We start from the raw sequence: 15,432 nt of genomic DNA on the forward strand, positions 1-15,432 counted from the left end.
TGAACCTCGACACCTACTAACAACTGAATCAACAAACATCAGGAAGAGGAAGGAGGAGCTTGTCGGGTCTTATCAGTCAGAAATGACGCCTCCCTGTTTGAGGCTGATCTGTGATCCAGAACTGGTGTTTTGTCTACCTGCAGATGGACCCGTTCCTCCCTGGAGAAGCTGCAGTCACGTGGTTCAGGGAGGCAACCTGGCTCTCTGCCTGACGAACAGGTCTCTCCTCTGGGAAGACCGGGCTGGGCGAGCCCACCGGCTGCAACAGATGGAGGGAGGAACGGTGAAATTTACCACCATACTTCTGTTTCAAACATAGTGAATCAACTAGATATGCAACCGATGACACACAATAAGAATGTAGGAAAAGGAGGAAATTCCTGTCAATGTGTGTTTAGTCTTCAACAGTTTGAACTTGTTTAAATAAAACAAGAACTATGGCTGAATTATATCAACAAATATCAAATCATGATATTCTTAATGTTCTGGCACAAAACAAACGTCACTCAATCAGCAGGAGATAACGAGTCCTTATAAAATAAGGCTGATGCTAGTTTTCTAAAGGTCTTATTGTGAAAAAATCCCACGTAAAGACTCAAACCAACAACTGTAGTTTTTATAAAACAAACAGCAGGAAATGGTGCATCTGTTGGGGACTATTTTCAGCGGCGGATGAATCCACATTTGGTGCTCTAGTGAATATTTGGGGCAGCAGGACGGTGTATGTGGGACTGAGTCAAAATAAACTAGTGTGTGTTCATGGTGATGATGACACCCAGTGCAACAGTGTGGCATGTTCCTTCATCACCATGAGCACACGTATATCATCAGTATTATTCCTGAAAATAAATTAACTAGATTGTTGTAGTGTCATATTCTGGTCTTGTAACAGACAGCCTCGGTACCGTGACGTCCTCGTCCTCGTCAGACCAGAGGAGCGTCATATCGCTGGTCAGCTCCGTCTCAGCTGAGGTCGAATTTCTGGATGCTTCCTTCAGCTCCTCTGACTCATCTAAAACCAGAGAAACAACATCAGGAAACAGAAGGCAGATCCTGGTAGATCAACGTGAGCCTCATCCTGATGACCTCGGACCTCAAACTGTTAACGAAGGTGAATCAGGAGTCGACACCTGCGGACAGCAGAGATGTCATGTTTCACTGTACCTGATGACTTGAGGAACCTGACATCTTGGTTGTGATCAGTCTCGCTGTCCTATATTCACCAGCAGGAAGAACAGAGAAATTATTATTATTATTAATAGTGTCTGGATGTTATGAAACACTGAGAAAAGATAGACCAATAAAGAGCTGTTATGAATCTCTTCACTTCACTGCTACCTGGAGACATCATCCTGAAAATGGGGCAAAAAGACTTATAATAATAAAATAATAATAAAACATTAAATAATAAATGTTGCAGAGCAGCGTGGCACTTCCTCGGTGCAGTTTAACAGCCTCGATATATGATACGATACGATAAATCTACTGTCCGTTATATCAGCTCATTGCAGTTCTATCTGAAACATCAAATACATCAGCTGGTAAATAATGAAAAATTGCAGAACAGAAATGTCAAAGATATATTTAAAAGGTCATTCAGAAACTGTGTCTCGATTACATGATGAAATGTATCTCGGTCACAATCTTTCTGTATTTTTTTTTTTTAAATAAAAGATAAAAAAGATTTTCAGCAGCTGCCTCATTACTGGATTTTTTTCAACTCTCAGAAGTCCAGAAGTTTTAGACGCTGCTGGACGATCGTCTGATGGAGCACTTTGTTAGAAGTGTCTTGACACCTGAACTCACCTGCCTCACACTCTCAGAGGGACCCCTGGTGGCAGATGAACCCCCTTCACTCCCTGAACCTCTGAGCTCTGCAGCTGCAGGACTCTTCGACTGTTTCTGCACGTCAGGATGAATCTTCAGTCGTCGTGCAGTCCTGTTGAACACTGGACTCGTACAACGGCCGTGACTGTGCTTGTACTGTCCTCGGTCTGCCTCTTTTTCTAGGGGAGGGGGGTTCTTGGGAAGCCCGGGGCTTCTTGGGAATACTGGGCTCTTAGGCAGAAAGGACGTGGACCTCACAGAGGAGGTTAAACTGTCCTGCGAAGAGAACATGAACCCTGAGTTACAGACACTGACTTGGGGTCTGCAGGCACTTGGAGACCTCTCACGCTGAGTATTCCTGCCAAATACGGGACTTTTAAAATACTCAGGACTCAACTCCGTCTCTCCATCGTCTCCCTGATCAGTCCCTGAGAAGACGGGACTCCTGGACAAACTGAGGTTACTGGGGCGTTTGGGGCTTTTGGGAAACGTCGGGCTCTCGGGTTGAACAGGCGGAGAGTTTTGAGGCGGGGTCCAACTGTCCTTAGAGCACAACACAAACCCTGAGTTTCTGCAGGTTTGCAGCAGGTCCTGGCTCAGCCGGGGGACGTGAACCTCGGCTCTGCAGCCAGTCGAGGGGAAGACGGGGGACTTGCGCAGCCGACAGTCGTCAATCTGAGTCGAGTCACAGCTCTGATTTATTGTTGAGACAAGACAAATACATATGTCATCATTCACGTGGAGAGTTTGTCATTAAATGAACGATCAGTTGTCTTCTTCATCTCAACATGCTCATCAGAGTCTGATCTCTTTCATCACGTTAATAAAACGCTATCACTGAAACGATTACTCGTCAGGAAATTAATCTGCAACAATTCTAATAATGGCTTTATTATTGAAGTATTTTATTGAGCAGGAAAGAAACAATTCCCTGGTTACACCTTTTCAAATGTTTGGATTTGCTGCTTTTCTCTTTTATTTAATTGCAAATTGAAAATGGAAATGATTCATCGATAATGAGAACAATTAATAAACTGAATATCTTTGGGTTTAGGAGTTAAAGACATCAACTTGGGCTCTTGGAAACTGACCAGCACTGTTTTTCTGAGTTTATAAACTAAACAATTAATTGAATAAAACTGAAAAGAAAGAATCGATAACAATAATCATTAGTTGCAGCGCTGTTAAGTCAGCAATGTTTTGGACAAACCTGCGGGGAGTCAGGAGCCACTGAGAGAGACTCTGAGCTGCAGGATGAACCCCGACACAAGACCTTCTGAGTTTGTGACAAGTCTGGCATCTCCAGCAGAGGACTTCCTGCTTTCCTCTTACGCTTTTTACTCCTGTTATTACTTTCATCTCCGCTTCCTTTTGCTCCTGGAAATACAAAACAGCATGATTTCAGATTCATGGCAGTTTCAGCAGTTTGATTTTATGCCGGCAGTTCGTCTGGTTAGATGCAGAAACAATATATTTCCCTTTTGATATACGTTTCCTTTCCTGCTGTGGTACTTCACCAGAATCTGATTTTACTCATCAGTGTTGATGCAGAAGGAAACTAAGTATTGTAGGATATTAAACTCAACTCACTCACCTCGGTTCAGGTCTGTCTCTGGCGTGCAGCCGACCTCTGATGCTCCCTGATGGATGGCAGATGCCGTCTTTCCGTTTGAGTACAGAAGTTTCCGTCGGGAGCCGAGTCTGAAGGACGCTTCAGCGTCAGGGAGCAGGCTCTGACTTTGGGACGGAGGGCACGGTTGTGTCTGACTGACCATCTGTGAGAGGAAAAACCACAGAGGGCTGCTGTGTTAACTCCCGTAAATGATTGACTCTTTCAACCAGATGGATGCAAATTGCGCCAAAAATCACTCCCCCTTTTTCTCCGAGTCACAACTCAGTTTTCTTCAGAAACAAAATAAGATAATCCAGAATAATGCAATACAATTCAACAGCAGCACAAACTACTTCCTCCGAAATGATCATCAACAGATTTAAAACATGTCCTCACACTCTCCTGGATGGCCTTCATCATGGCCTCTTCCTCTTTCTGCAGCTTGAGCGCAGTGATACTGGCTTCCTGTTCGCTCAGACGCAGAGCCAAATCCATCATCTCCTCCTCGGTCATCTCTGAACACAACAGACAGACAGAGTCACAGAGTCAGACGTCAGGCTTGTATAGATTCACAGAAATTCTGCCTTCTGTCTCGTGACTTGATTAGTACAGATTCATGGCTTTTATTTTTGTTTGGTGATGGTATCGTTATGTACCTTTGGGTTTGGATTTGTGTTCCCTGTCTCTCTTGCGTTTGTCTCTCGATGATGACGGTGACAGAAGTGATGAAGAGAGCTCCTCCTGGAGGAACGAACAAACAGTCAGAGTGTTAGTGCTCGAGTCCATGGGAGTTTCACAGATCTCAGTTTACTGACTTTTTGACCTTTTTTTTCAGCTGAATTCAACAAACTGTGTTCGCATTATCACACAAGTATCACTCCTAATCGAAATGGGGGCTGTCTGACAAATGAAAACACTGACTGATCGCTGAGCTGCACCTGCTGAACAACACGCAGCTTTCAGCTACTGAACCAGAGTCACACTGGACTCTATAACCCCTGGGTTTAGACAACTGATCCTGAACCTGTACTCAGCCAACGTTCACACTTCTTTACATTGTCGTCTCTGTCGTCGAGATCTTCGTTCTCCTGCGTGTTTTCGTCAGCCTGTTGGCTTCCAGAGGAAACGTCGCTGTCATCTTTGATTGTTTGCTTCCTCAGAGGCATCCTGTTCTGCTGCTGAGAAACTTTGATCAACAGAGACACAAAACAGACTCATGTGTTACATTTCAAAACCTTATAATTCAGCAGCTCAACACTCAAATCCCAGCTGCTTTTCTATCTTGAATCCACATGGAGCTCACCATCCTACTTTTCTTATCAAATATCTGTTAAAGCATGCGTGCTGGTTTCTACAAGACACACCATCCTCGCCCGCTCTCAGTAGGAGTTACCTGATTTACCTGATGACGAAGAGTGTCCTCTTCTTCCTCTCATCTGTCCGGCAGGGTCTGTGTGACGGGATGGCACGAGCGTGGACCCCAAACTACCTGACCTCTGTGTTAAAGTTGACAAAAAGAGCCAAGTGTGAGGCCTGAAATGATTAATAATAATATAGTGACGGCCCAGCTCGTCACTGCCATCAGATACCTCCTGTTACAGTTACCCTTCACAGCGCGAGAGCATCGGTTAATATGGAAACAAACTGATCACACGCGACACTAAAAACTGCAGATAAAGTTCATATTTCCATGTAGTTAAAGAGCACATCAGCTGTTTGGGTGGTTGTTTGTTCAACAGCCGCAGAAAACAGCAATAAAACAAACAATACTCAGTTTAGAAACACTCACTGCAGTTTTCCTCACTTTCGCGGCGCCATGTTTGTTTCTGTCCACGCAATCACGTGACTACTGCGTAAAGCGCGTCCTCCACGCTGCCTTCAGGACTATCGGTTAATGTCGGTAAATGTCAGCTTATTGCTGCCTTCACGGACTGTGAGTTAGCTCGGCAGACTGGTTGTATATTTGGGGTCGTTGTCATGCTGCAGAATGAATGTGGGATCCGAGGCCTCCCTGATGGTGTTGCGCGATGGATAAGAATCTGCTTGTGCTTCTGAGCATTGAGGAGAACACTTTTGACCAATTCTCCCTCTCCAGCCTTTCGGAGAACCCACTGCCTTCTGTTAGAGCCAAATATTTCACATTTTGACTGATCAGTCCAGAAAGAATTGCTACCCTTTTCCTTCCACCCAGTTTTTGTGTTTCTGTGCATAGATGAGTCGCTTGGCTTTGTTTCAGTGTCTGAGGAACAGCTTTTTGCCTGCAAGTCTTTCGTGAAGACCACTTCTGACCAGATTTCTCTGGGCTGTAGATGGGCGTACCAGGGTCCCACTGGTTTCTGACAGTTCTGAGCTTATGGTGGGGATCCTGGACAGCTTCCATTTGTGAAGCTTGTCTTTTTTTTAATATCTTCATTGAGTTTGTTGAAATTTGCCAGGATGAAAACAGACAGGACACAGTTTATAGATACAAAAAACAAACACAAAACCCCCCCAGATCTCTGAGCAATCCCTTAGTTATACTGCTATAGGCCTAGACTGCCAGAAGACTTCCCATGATGCACTGAGCTCCTCTCTCCTCCTCTCCATCTGTACTTATTCTCATCCCATTAATGCATGTTAGTAACTGGACACATTCTCTCTCCCATAGTTGTGTGCTTTCTCGTCTCTCTCTTCTCTCCTTCGGGTGACATCTGTAAGATTCTTTCTCAGATGGATCGGAGAGGACCGAAGGTGGATCATGTCAGGGTTGAAGAGCACTGTTGTTGCATCTGTATCTCACCTGTACAAGTACTTGTCGTGAATATGCAGTTTTGGTTTGCATTATTGGAATGACTTTAGTTTCATTTTGTGCGCTTGTATTTACTGGAAGCTTTTTGAATCATATTGCAACATTTCTGATTCATCTCTGACATAAACTCTGAAGCAGCTCAGTCATTAAAGAAGTGACCTTGTTATTGTTGTTGTACTGGAATCATTTTTTATGATAAATAAAAAAAAGATCCTCACATGTGTATCGTGTATTTTGGTTGCATTTGTACATTTTGGATGTGAGATGAACTGAAGCTGAGCTGCATGTTGCTGAAACTGAGTGAAGAGTTTTGAAAAAGTGAACACCTATAGAGAAATTGATTTTTTTATGTGCAGTTGAATACAAACCCCGCACTTTACTGAACAGCATGTAACATTTTCCACTTGTACAACGTTATGAGAACAAACAACAGTAACGTGTCTTTTATTTAAAATATCGCAGATGTAGCCGGGAACCGCTCAGTCCTCCCCACCGACTCCTCGGCGCACTGCGCCTCAGAAAACAGCACCCTTACCCGGCAGTGAGAGCCAGATGGGTCCCGCTGTCTGACGGTGATTCTGTGCTGTTTCAAAAACACACTCACAATATCTTCCACAATGCACGGCAGGTCCGGGTCTCTGTCACAACACAATCTTACGGCAGACAACGTATTACTATCTACACTGCACTGGGAATGACGACATTTAGAGGAGTTTTAGAAAAGTAGTACTAGTATATGTACAATACAATATTTTGTTACAAGTAAAAAAAACAACAACTTTAACAATATGTTCAGGAGGAGAGGCTCTTTAGTGGAGGCTGTGGTGGCTCTTAAAAGAGCCTTTGGTGCACCGAGTGCTGGATTAAGGAGCCACTTCACTTCTTGGACTTCTTAGCTGCAACTTTCTTTGCCGGAGCTTTCTTCACAGCGGGCTTCTTCACTGTCTTCAGCTTTTTAACGGGGGTCTTCTTAGGAGTCTTCTTCGCTGCCGGCTTTTTCACCGCTTTCTTCGCCGGTGCTTTCTTCGGGGACTTCTTCACTGCTGCTTTCTTGGCTGTAGGTTTCTTAGCTGCGGGTTTCTTTGCCGCCGGTTTCTTGGCCGCTGTTTTCTTGGCAGCGGGCTTCTTGGCTTTCACGGGGGTTTTCTTCTTCACCACTTTCTTCGCAGGTTCGGCGGCTTTCGGCTCCTTCTTAGCGAGCTTGAATGAGCCGGAGGCCCCGGTCCCTTTAGTCTGGCTCAGGACACCTTTGGTCACCAACTTAGTCACGGTGATGTTGACGCGTTTGTTGGACTTGATCACGTCGACGCCTTTCTCTCCCAGAAACTTTTTGATGGCCGACAGAGACGTCCCCTTCCGCTCCTTGGATTCACTCACGGCGCTGACGATCAGCTTCGGGAGGGTGGGTCCATCTTTCTTGGGCCGGGGGGCCGCCTTCTTCTTGGGGGCTTTAGCCGGGGCTTTCACCGGGGTCGCTGCTGGAGCTTCTTCTGCCATGTCTGTGTCTCTGCTCTGCTGTGTTTGTCTGAAGGTGTCCGAGCTGAGAGGAGGCGGGACATATAAAGCACATGAGAACCGTGGAGAGTCAACCACACAGCCCCTCTGCCGCCCGGCTCAAATGTGGCGACACTTGTGTTTTCTCTGCCACATTTTGGGGCTAAAAGTCATACAAGAGGGACGTTTCAGACCATCATTTTTATTGTATAACCGAGAAAACCTCTGTCCCTTCACACTGACGTCATGTTTGGCGACGAGGACTCATGTATTTAATTCCAGGAGGCTTCAAACCTCTCAAAGACGCCGTCACTTTGGACAGCTCGCGGCGAGTTTTCTTCACATTTCGTCTCTAAAAATGTCCAAAAGTGATCTGTATTAAATGTGACGGAGGTGTTCCGGTCGGCAGAGACGTGTGAGGATGTAATACAACTGAAGTCGCTGCAGTAATGTGGTTCATTTAGTTGTAATCTGAGAAGTTTTCGGTGGAGGTAAACACACGGACGCCGCCGGTGACTCAGGGCGGTCAGACGGACTCCTGTCACAGATTGATCCGCTGGGAAATACTTTCAATTTCCTCCAAATGTTGAATTTAACATGAAGGGACCGACAGCACGATTTAATAGCTTCATCATGTTCTGAATCAAGATTTAAATAAAGTCATATTTCTTTCTTCGGCTGTACAGAGACCTGACTTATTAAAATGACTTTCATCATCTTCAGTTTGTGTTCAGATCTGCTTTCTGTCTGTAACATGATTTGATAAAGACTGTTTTTAATTCAATTAAACATGTTAAATATTCAAATTAATATGTGAGTTTACAGACTTTTTTTTTAATCGTGGAGTTGCATGACTTACAGCCGAACTGCTGAATATATTGAGAGGATTTAATTAAACAAATATCTGCTATAAATCTACTTTAAACATTATAATGTAAATTCTTAGCAGCTGTAAAACCTTTAAACATTATTAAAGTAAATGAATTCCAAATATTTTGAGTGGAAATCAAATCAAACCATGTCTGATGCCTCTATTATGACATAATAAAAAATAATATGACAGTCTTTGTACACTTGTTATGTGTTTCACAGTTAAATTGTAGGTTCTTATAAGGCGGCCTTAAGAGTCACAAGTTAATTTCATGATTCTGAGTTAAATATAAGAATAATTTACATTTTAATAAACTCATATTTTTTTCATTAACATAAATACAATGAAGAGCATACACAGAAGAATACATGTCCTAAAAGACCAGCCTAATGCGGAACCAATGTTGGTGTGTTGCAGTGAGGTCCGGTCAGTAATTGGTGGCGCTCTTCGTATCGCCACGAGAAGCAGAGCGCCAGCCAAGGGAAGGATGTTTAGCTTGTCGCTGTAATAATTATTATGGACATTTAGTTAAGTGAAGACTCAGCGTTAAGTTTCCTTTACCCCCCTCGAGTTAATGCGGCTAATGAGGGAAGGTAATGTTTCCAAAGTATGGCTTGTTGATATGTTAATTGACCTGCTGTGCTGATATGCTAGACAAGTTCATGTGTCTCTGTAAATGTTCAGCACATTTAACGGTTTATAGCCTTCAAGGACAATGTGTTAAATAAGCTATATTTTGTTTGTGAGATATTCATTTAATATTTATTCTCTGTGTCTGTATTGCACTGAACTAATTTCTTGTGTAATTTATTTATCTAGTTCTCACGGCATGCTTGACGGCACGGATGTGCAAAATATATGTCTGTAACCAAAAGAACGCCTTGTGGTCGTGATTTAACCGGAGGAGAGCTACACGGGTGGTGTGATGCTTTCTTTGCCTATTTGGTGTTGGATAAAGGTTTAAGTTTGTGTTTATCCCAAACTGTCCCAAGAGGAAAGAGCCCATTTACTTCTTCAAATAACAAAAGGCAAGAGGTCACTCTGATCATTAACGTCACAGAAACACATGTAGAGGGGCTGGACAAAATACTGGGAACACTTTGCTTTAATATAAATGAATAATAAATACTACAGAGACAGATGGATTGTATTTTCCAGACCTGTGAAATAACTTTAGCTGACGCTTTTCACTATCAGTCACTACATACAGTAAAATACTCTTTGTTGTTGCACAAAACGAAGTCCAGTCTACATGTTCTGCTCCAGATGTCCAGTAATGAGTATATTTAGTATGAGATAGATACACATAGTGAACAGTGCTTCATTGGTTGTAGTTTCTCCTCAGCTGGTTTGTGTTATAAATATAATCTTTGACTATATAAATGTTGTCAGATCTTCTGGTGAAGTTTTTAAAGAATCGTTTTTCATCGAATCGAACCCTGACGTGACAGGCGGAGATACTGTCCAGTATACTAACGAGGAGAGATACGATTCTGTGACCACATCCAGCTAATTACAGGATTTCTTATATCACGCAGTACGAGGGATATATACCTTAATGATTATATAGTAGGTACCGTTCCTCGTTAGTATAGTGGACAGTATCTCCGCCTGTCACGCGGAAGACCGGGGTTCGATTCCCCGACGGGGAGTAATTTTCTTGGCTTGTACATTTCACTATGGCGACCTCTCTCATTCATAGTCTGAAATTGACTTAGAAATAGTTTATTATTCCCGGGGGCAAATTACCGAAATTACCCTTTAACCTCCCACAACTAATTCAGCTTGTCGGTTTACTGTAAATTAGTGATGGGCAAAAGATACCGAGTTTTTAAATAAAGCTTTCTAAATAAACCTGAACCAACAATTTACCCTTCGTATTCTGTCATTTATATTTATTCTTTGGTTTAATCTGGAATGTTTTTTAGAGTGTGGGTGAGTGTGTCTGCATATTAGGGTTGTTTTAAACAAATGTCTTACTCCTTTTAACAAAAAACTTAGTTGTACTTCTGGTTGTCTTCTAACAACAAGAGTATAATTCATTTTAATGTGTAATGATGATGTAATCATTAATTTGTATAAATGAACAAAAACAGATTAAAACGACCACACAGTCTTTTCTGAATTTTTATTGACATGGGATTGAAACAGTGTCAGTGTTTCAGTCGCGCTCTTGAGAGGTTGCTATTAGTGGTGGGCGGATCGATCCAAATATCGATAATATCGATACCAACTTTGTTATTGATATTGATCGATACCAGTGTAATGAGATCGATACTGCTGCGGTTTCAACAAAGACGCGACCTGGCTGTCTGTGTCTGTGTAAGTGCCGCTGCTGCCACTGCGCGGAGCAGGCTCAGCCGCCAGGCCCGGCCAGCAGCACACACACACAAGCAGCACAGAGTCCAGAAATCCAGAAAAGAAGCGCAATGAAGGGAGAATTTTTGTTGTAGTTTCTGAACACTCAAAAAAAAAAAGTGTTTTAATTTGTTCTCGAGTGATAATTTTGTGCACTTTGTTTATTTAAGAAAAAAATCCAGACGTGACAATGTATGGGGAAAATTTGTTTTGTTACTGTTCTATTGTTTCTGAACAAACAGAATTTTCTATTTACCTATAAACTTTGCCCAAATTCTGTCCTGGGTTTTAACTAATTAATAATCCAAAGGAAAAATCACAAAAACACTTAAATGGTCATGAAAATTCATTCAGATTTAGCAATTTGATGATGTATCAACCTTAATTATTAACAAGTATCGGTATCGGCGATACTGGCCCTGTATTTACTTGGTAACGGATCGATACCAAATCTTGCAGTATCGCACACCACTAGTTGCTATGGCTTCAGTTGACCACCAGATGTCATTGTTCCTAGTTAGACCGACGCCTCGAAGCTTTGAATTTTCGGCACAATTAGAAGGTAAACAGAGCTTCTTGAGGCTTCACCTGCCCATCACTACTGTAAATAGATATTTTAGTCCGATAGAAGGAATACATGGAATGGGTGTGTGACAGAAGGACTGTATGTAGTTTAGGAAAAAGGCTATCATAACCTTAAATTGGTCGAAGTGATATTTGATAATTCTAGGAGCCTTTCCACTTAGTCTGCATTTGTATGAAATAAACAGATCAGGGTACGAGCATAAGTTTGTACATTTCGTAAAAACCCATTTAATAAATCAGTAAATTAATTAGGACAGCAGCTCTTAGTTGAAGTGGTGGGTGGCTCTTAAAAGAGCCTTTGTGTTGCTGGGATGAACAGCGGGTTTACTTGGAGCTGGTGTACTTGGTCACGGCCTTGGTCCCCTCGGACACAGCGTGCTTGGCCAGCTCACCGGGCAGCAGCAGGCGGACGGCGGTCTGGATCTCCCTGGAGGTGATGGTGGAGCGCTTGTTGTAGTGAGCCAGACGGGAGGACTCACCGGCGATACGCTCAAAGATGTCGCTCACGAAGGAGTTCATGATCAGCATGGCCTTGGAGGAGATACCGGTGTCGGGGTGGACCTGCTTCAGGACCTTGTACACGTAGATAGCATAGCTCTCCCTCCTGGTCTTTCTCTTCTTCTTGCCGGTCTTGGTGACGGTCTTAGAGACGGCTTTCTTTGAGCCCTTCTTCGGTGCTTTCACTGGATCAGGCATGATGACGTTCGTATGAATTTCTTCAATGGATGAACTAACATTTGCTGAGAGGGCTAACTTGTATGCGCTTGATGCAAATGACACTGTGCTGTTCCTCCTACAGGATTGGCCGAGTTTCTAAATGCGACTGAGCATGCGCTGCACAAGCTACTGTGAAACAGCCCTCTATGAGAAGTGAATGAAGAAGTGAAGAACAAAAGAAAAACACTTTAACACAGATTCAAACAGTCTGACTGTATTAATATCAGTGGTGGAGGAAGTATTTAAATATTTACTGGACTTAAAGTACTAATACCACACTGTAAAATACTCTTTTACACGTAAAAGTCCTGAATTAATAATAAAGGAAAATGTACTAAAAGTAAATGTACTCCTGTGACTGTTATTATACATCAAAGTTGGACTGAGCTTGTTGGGTTTCATTCAGTCTGTATATTTCAGTGCTTGTGGTCGTTCTGTATAATGTGTTCTGATGGATGTAATCACTACGAGCAGGCGGATCGATCCCCAAAGTATCAATACTGCCGATATGTTTGAGTATGGATAGTTGTGTCATTAGGATTGATATCAAAACATGGATCCATCACATCATATGAACACTCTCCTTAGTGCTGCACTACTTGATGCATGTGACAGTGATTCAGTATAGATGCATTCATGGAGGCACAAAACAAGATTAGTGGGCAACAACATGGGAAGCTGAAAATTTATATTCTTACTAGCGAGTACCTGTTCTGTTATTATGGGATGCAACATGACAGAATTAGTAAAGAAAAAAACAATGATCGGGGTGAGATGGGGTAATGACATACCTTCAGGAGTAGTTTATACTACATGAAACATTTCCCTCATTGATTGAACAATCCCTTTTGAGTTGGCATCATTACTAACAATCACATTCTTCAAATAATTATACCAAAAGGATGGACTGTATAGATGAAGTGAGTGGCTCTTAAATGAGCCTTTGGGTTTCTGTACAGCACAGTATATTGTGCTAGGTTCACAGGACATTTGACTAAGTAACTGACACTAAACAAGCCCCTCAGATTGGGAATTTGTTGTATTAAAGTACCTTAATATTGTATTCAAGTAGTTCATGCAAGAGCCCGATACTTTGGTGTAAACTATATACTATATTTTGCTAGAAGGACGACACTCAGTAGATGAAGTGGGTGGCTCTTAAAAGAGCCTTTGGGTTTTAGTATCTGTGGATCAGGATCAGGTTTAACCTCCGAAGCCGTACAGGGTGCGACCCTGTCTCTTCAGAGCGTAGACCACGTCCATGGCGGTGACGGTCTTCCTCTTGGCGTGCTCGGTGTAGGTGACGGCGTCACGGATCACGTTCTCCAAGAACACCTTGAGCACGCCGCGGGTCTCCTCGTAGATCAGACCGGAGATACGTTTCACTCCGCCGCGGCGAGCCAGACGGCGGATGGCGGGTTTGGTGATCCCCTGGATGTTATCACGGAGCACTTTACGGTGACGCTTGGCGCCTCCTTTACCGAGTCCTTTGCCTCCCTTGCCGCGTCCACTCATCTTTGACAATTGTTGGATCGTCTAATAACCTCAACACAGCTCGACCGTCTGTATTTAAAGGTGGTCTGCGGACGTGAAGGAGGACACATGGCCCGAGTGTCGCTGGGCGGTGCTAAACTCAGTGGTCCTGAGCGGCCTGTCACTGCAGAGTCACACGTTCGACTCCGCCCACACTGAGCAGCTCCCCGCCTTTCTTTTTTGTTTGAGGTTCAGAATCACTTTTATTGGCCAAGAATGTGTGAACACAAATAAAGGAAACAAATAAATATTGTAGGGATATACATGGCGAGGATGGTTGTCGTCAGTGTATACATGTGCGTTTATAGTAGGCTATATACAGCATGCAGGATTCATATTGACAGTGACAGTGCATGATGATATGTACATGTTAAAAACCTGTGCACATGTTTTTTAATGTCTGAGTCAGTGTAACAGGGTTATATGTATCGTATCTCTTGTTATAGTCACACGAAATCTACCTGGTTACAGTTTACCTTTGACTGGGAGCGCCTCCAAACTCCAGAATGTATATACAGTCATGGAAAAAATTATTAGACCACGCTTGTTTTCTTCAATTTCTTGTTCATTTTAATGCCTGGTACCACTAAAGGTACATTTGTTTGGACAAATATAATGATAACAACAAAAATAGCTCATAAGAGTTTAATTTAAGAGCTGATATCTAGCCATTTTCCATGGTTTTCTTGATAATAACCAAAATCACTTAAGTTCTTACATCAATAGCTATGGCATTGTACTGCCAAAAACAACTGCTTTTAGGCATTCCATGTTTTCTTTTCTGTCTGTTTTAGTCACATGATACACACAGGAGTTAGTACTTGATTGCATAACCATTGTTTTTGATGACTGCAGCCATGCGTCTTGGCATGCTCTCCACCAGCTTCTGACATTGTTCTGCTGTCACAGCAGCCCATTCCTGTTGCACAAATTCAAACAAATTTGCTTTGTTTTTGGGCTTGTGGTTCTCCATTTTGAGTTTGATGATTTTCCACAGGTTTTCCATTGGATTTAGATCTGGTGATTGAGCAGGCCAAGGCATGGTTGGATGTTCTGGTTCTCCATCCAGGCTTTAACTGACCTTGCCGTGTGGCAAGGGGCATTGTCTTGTTGGAAAATCCAGTCATTTGAGGCAGGAAAGAGTTTTCCAGCTGATGGAAGAAGACTGTTTTCAAGAGTAGCCCTGTACATGACCTGGTTCATTCGCCCTTCACACAATTGCATTTGCCCTGTTCCACCCATACTGAAACAACCCCAGATCATCACTGATCCACCCCCATGTTTTACTGTAGGGGCAAGACAGTCTGGTTTGTAGGCTTCTCCAGGCTTCCTCCTAACCAGTAAGTTGGCTGGAGTAGGCATCAACTCAAAATTGGATTCATCACTGAAGAGAACCTTAGCCCAATCATCAACAGTCTAATCCTTGTGATCCCTAGCAAAGAGTAACCGGGCCTTCCTCTGCCTTTCGTTGATGAAGGGCTTCTTCCGTGCCCTGTGTGACTTCAGACCGGCTTCAAGAAGTCGGTTTCGAACTGTCCTTGCCGAACAAGTCACATTTCTCGACAGTGCCCACTCATTTTTAAGCTCCTTGGAGGTCTGACGACGATTCCTGACACAGGAACGGATGAGTGCACGGTCATCTCGTGG

At 43.1% G+C, this 15,432-nt stretch overlaps 3 protein-coding genes and 1 non-coding gene across 4 annotated transcripts; 1 reads left to right on the forward strand and 3 right to left on the reverse strand.

The window, feature by feature from the left end:
* Positions 1-7,026: 7,026 nt before the first annotated feature.
* Positions 7,027-7,744, reverse strand: LOC139295732 (histone H1-like). The gene has a single exon (XM_070917983.1). The coding sequence runs from the start codon at positions 7,722-7,724 to the stop codon at positions 7,104-7,106; it is 621 nt and encodes a 206-aa protein (XP_070774084.1). The 5' UTR covers positions 7,725-7,744; the 3' UTR covers positions 7,027-7,103.
* A 2,428-nt stretch (positions 7,745-10,172) lies between these two features.
* Positions 10,173-10,244, forward strand: trnad-guc (transfer RNA aspartic acid (anticodon GUC)). Its single transcript has one exon. It is a non-coding gene; the product is annotated as a tRNA-Asp (tRNA).
* A 1,575-nt stretch (positions 10,245-11,819) lies between these two features.
* LOC139295733 (histone H2B 1/2-like) lies at positions 11,820-12,232 on the reverse strand. Its single transcript, XM_070917984.1, has one exon. It carries the CDS (start codon positions 12,229-12,231, stop codon positions 11,860-11,862), a length of 372 nt encoding a protein of 123 aa, XP_070774085.1. The 5' UTR covers position 12,232; the 3' UTR covers positions 11,820-11,859.
* Positions 12,233-13,455: 1,223 nt separating this feature from the next.
* LOC139295734 (histone H4) lies at positions 13,456-13,767 on the reverse strand. Its single transcript, XM_070917985.1, has one exon. The coding sequence runs from the start codon at positions 13,765-13,767 to the stop codon at positions 13,456-13,458; it is 312 nt and encodes a 103-aa protein (XP_070774086.1).
* Between the last annotated feature and the right edge of the window lie 1,665 nt (positions 13,768-15,432).

This window comes from Enoplosus armatus, chromosome 13, assembly GCF_043641665.1.
Source record: "Enoplosus armatus isolate fEnoArm2 chromosome 13, fEnoArm2.hap1, whole genome shotgun sequence".
Lineage (NCBI taxonomy): Eukaryota > Metazoa > Chordata > Actinopteri > Centrarchiformes > Enoplosidae > Enoplosus > Enoplosus armatus.

Bases quoted from the DNA above. Each gene is read 5' to 3' on its own strand.
- LOC139295732 (XM_070917983.1), bottom strand. From the start codon at position 7,724: ATGGCAGAAGAAGCTCCAGCAGCGACCCCGGTGAAAGCCCCGGCTAAA.
- LOC139295733 (XM_070917984.1), bottom strand. From the start codon at position 12,231: ATGCCTGATCCAGTGAAAGCACCGAAGAAGGGCTCAAAGAAAGCCGTC.
- LOC139295734 (XM_070917985.1), bottom strand. From the start codon at position 13,767: ATGAGTGGACGCGGCAAGGGAGGCAAAGGACTCGGTAAAGGAGGCGCC.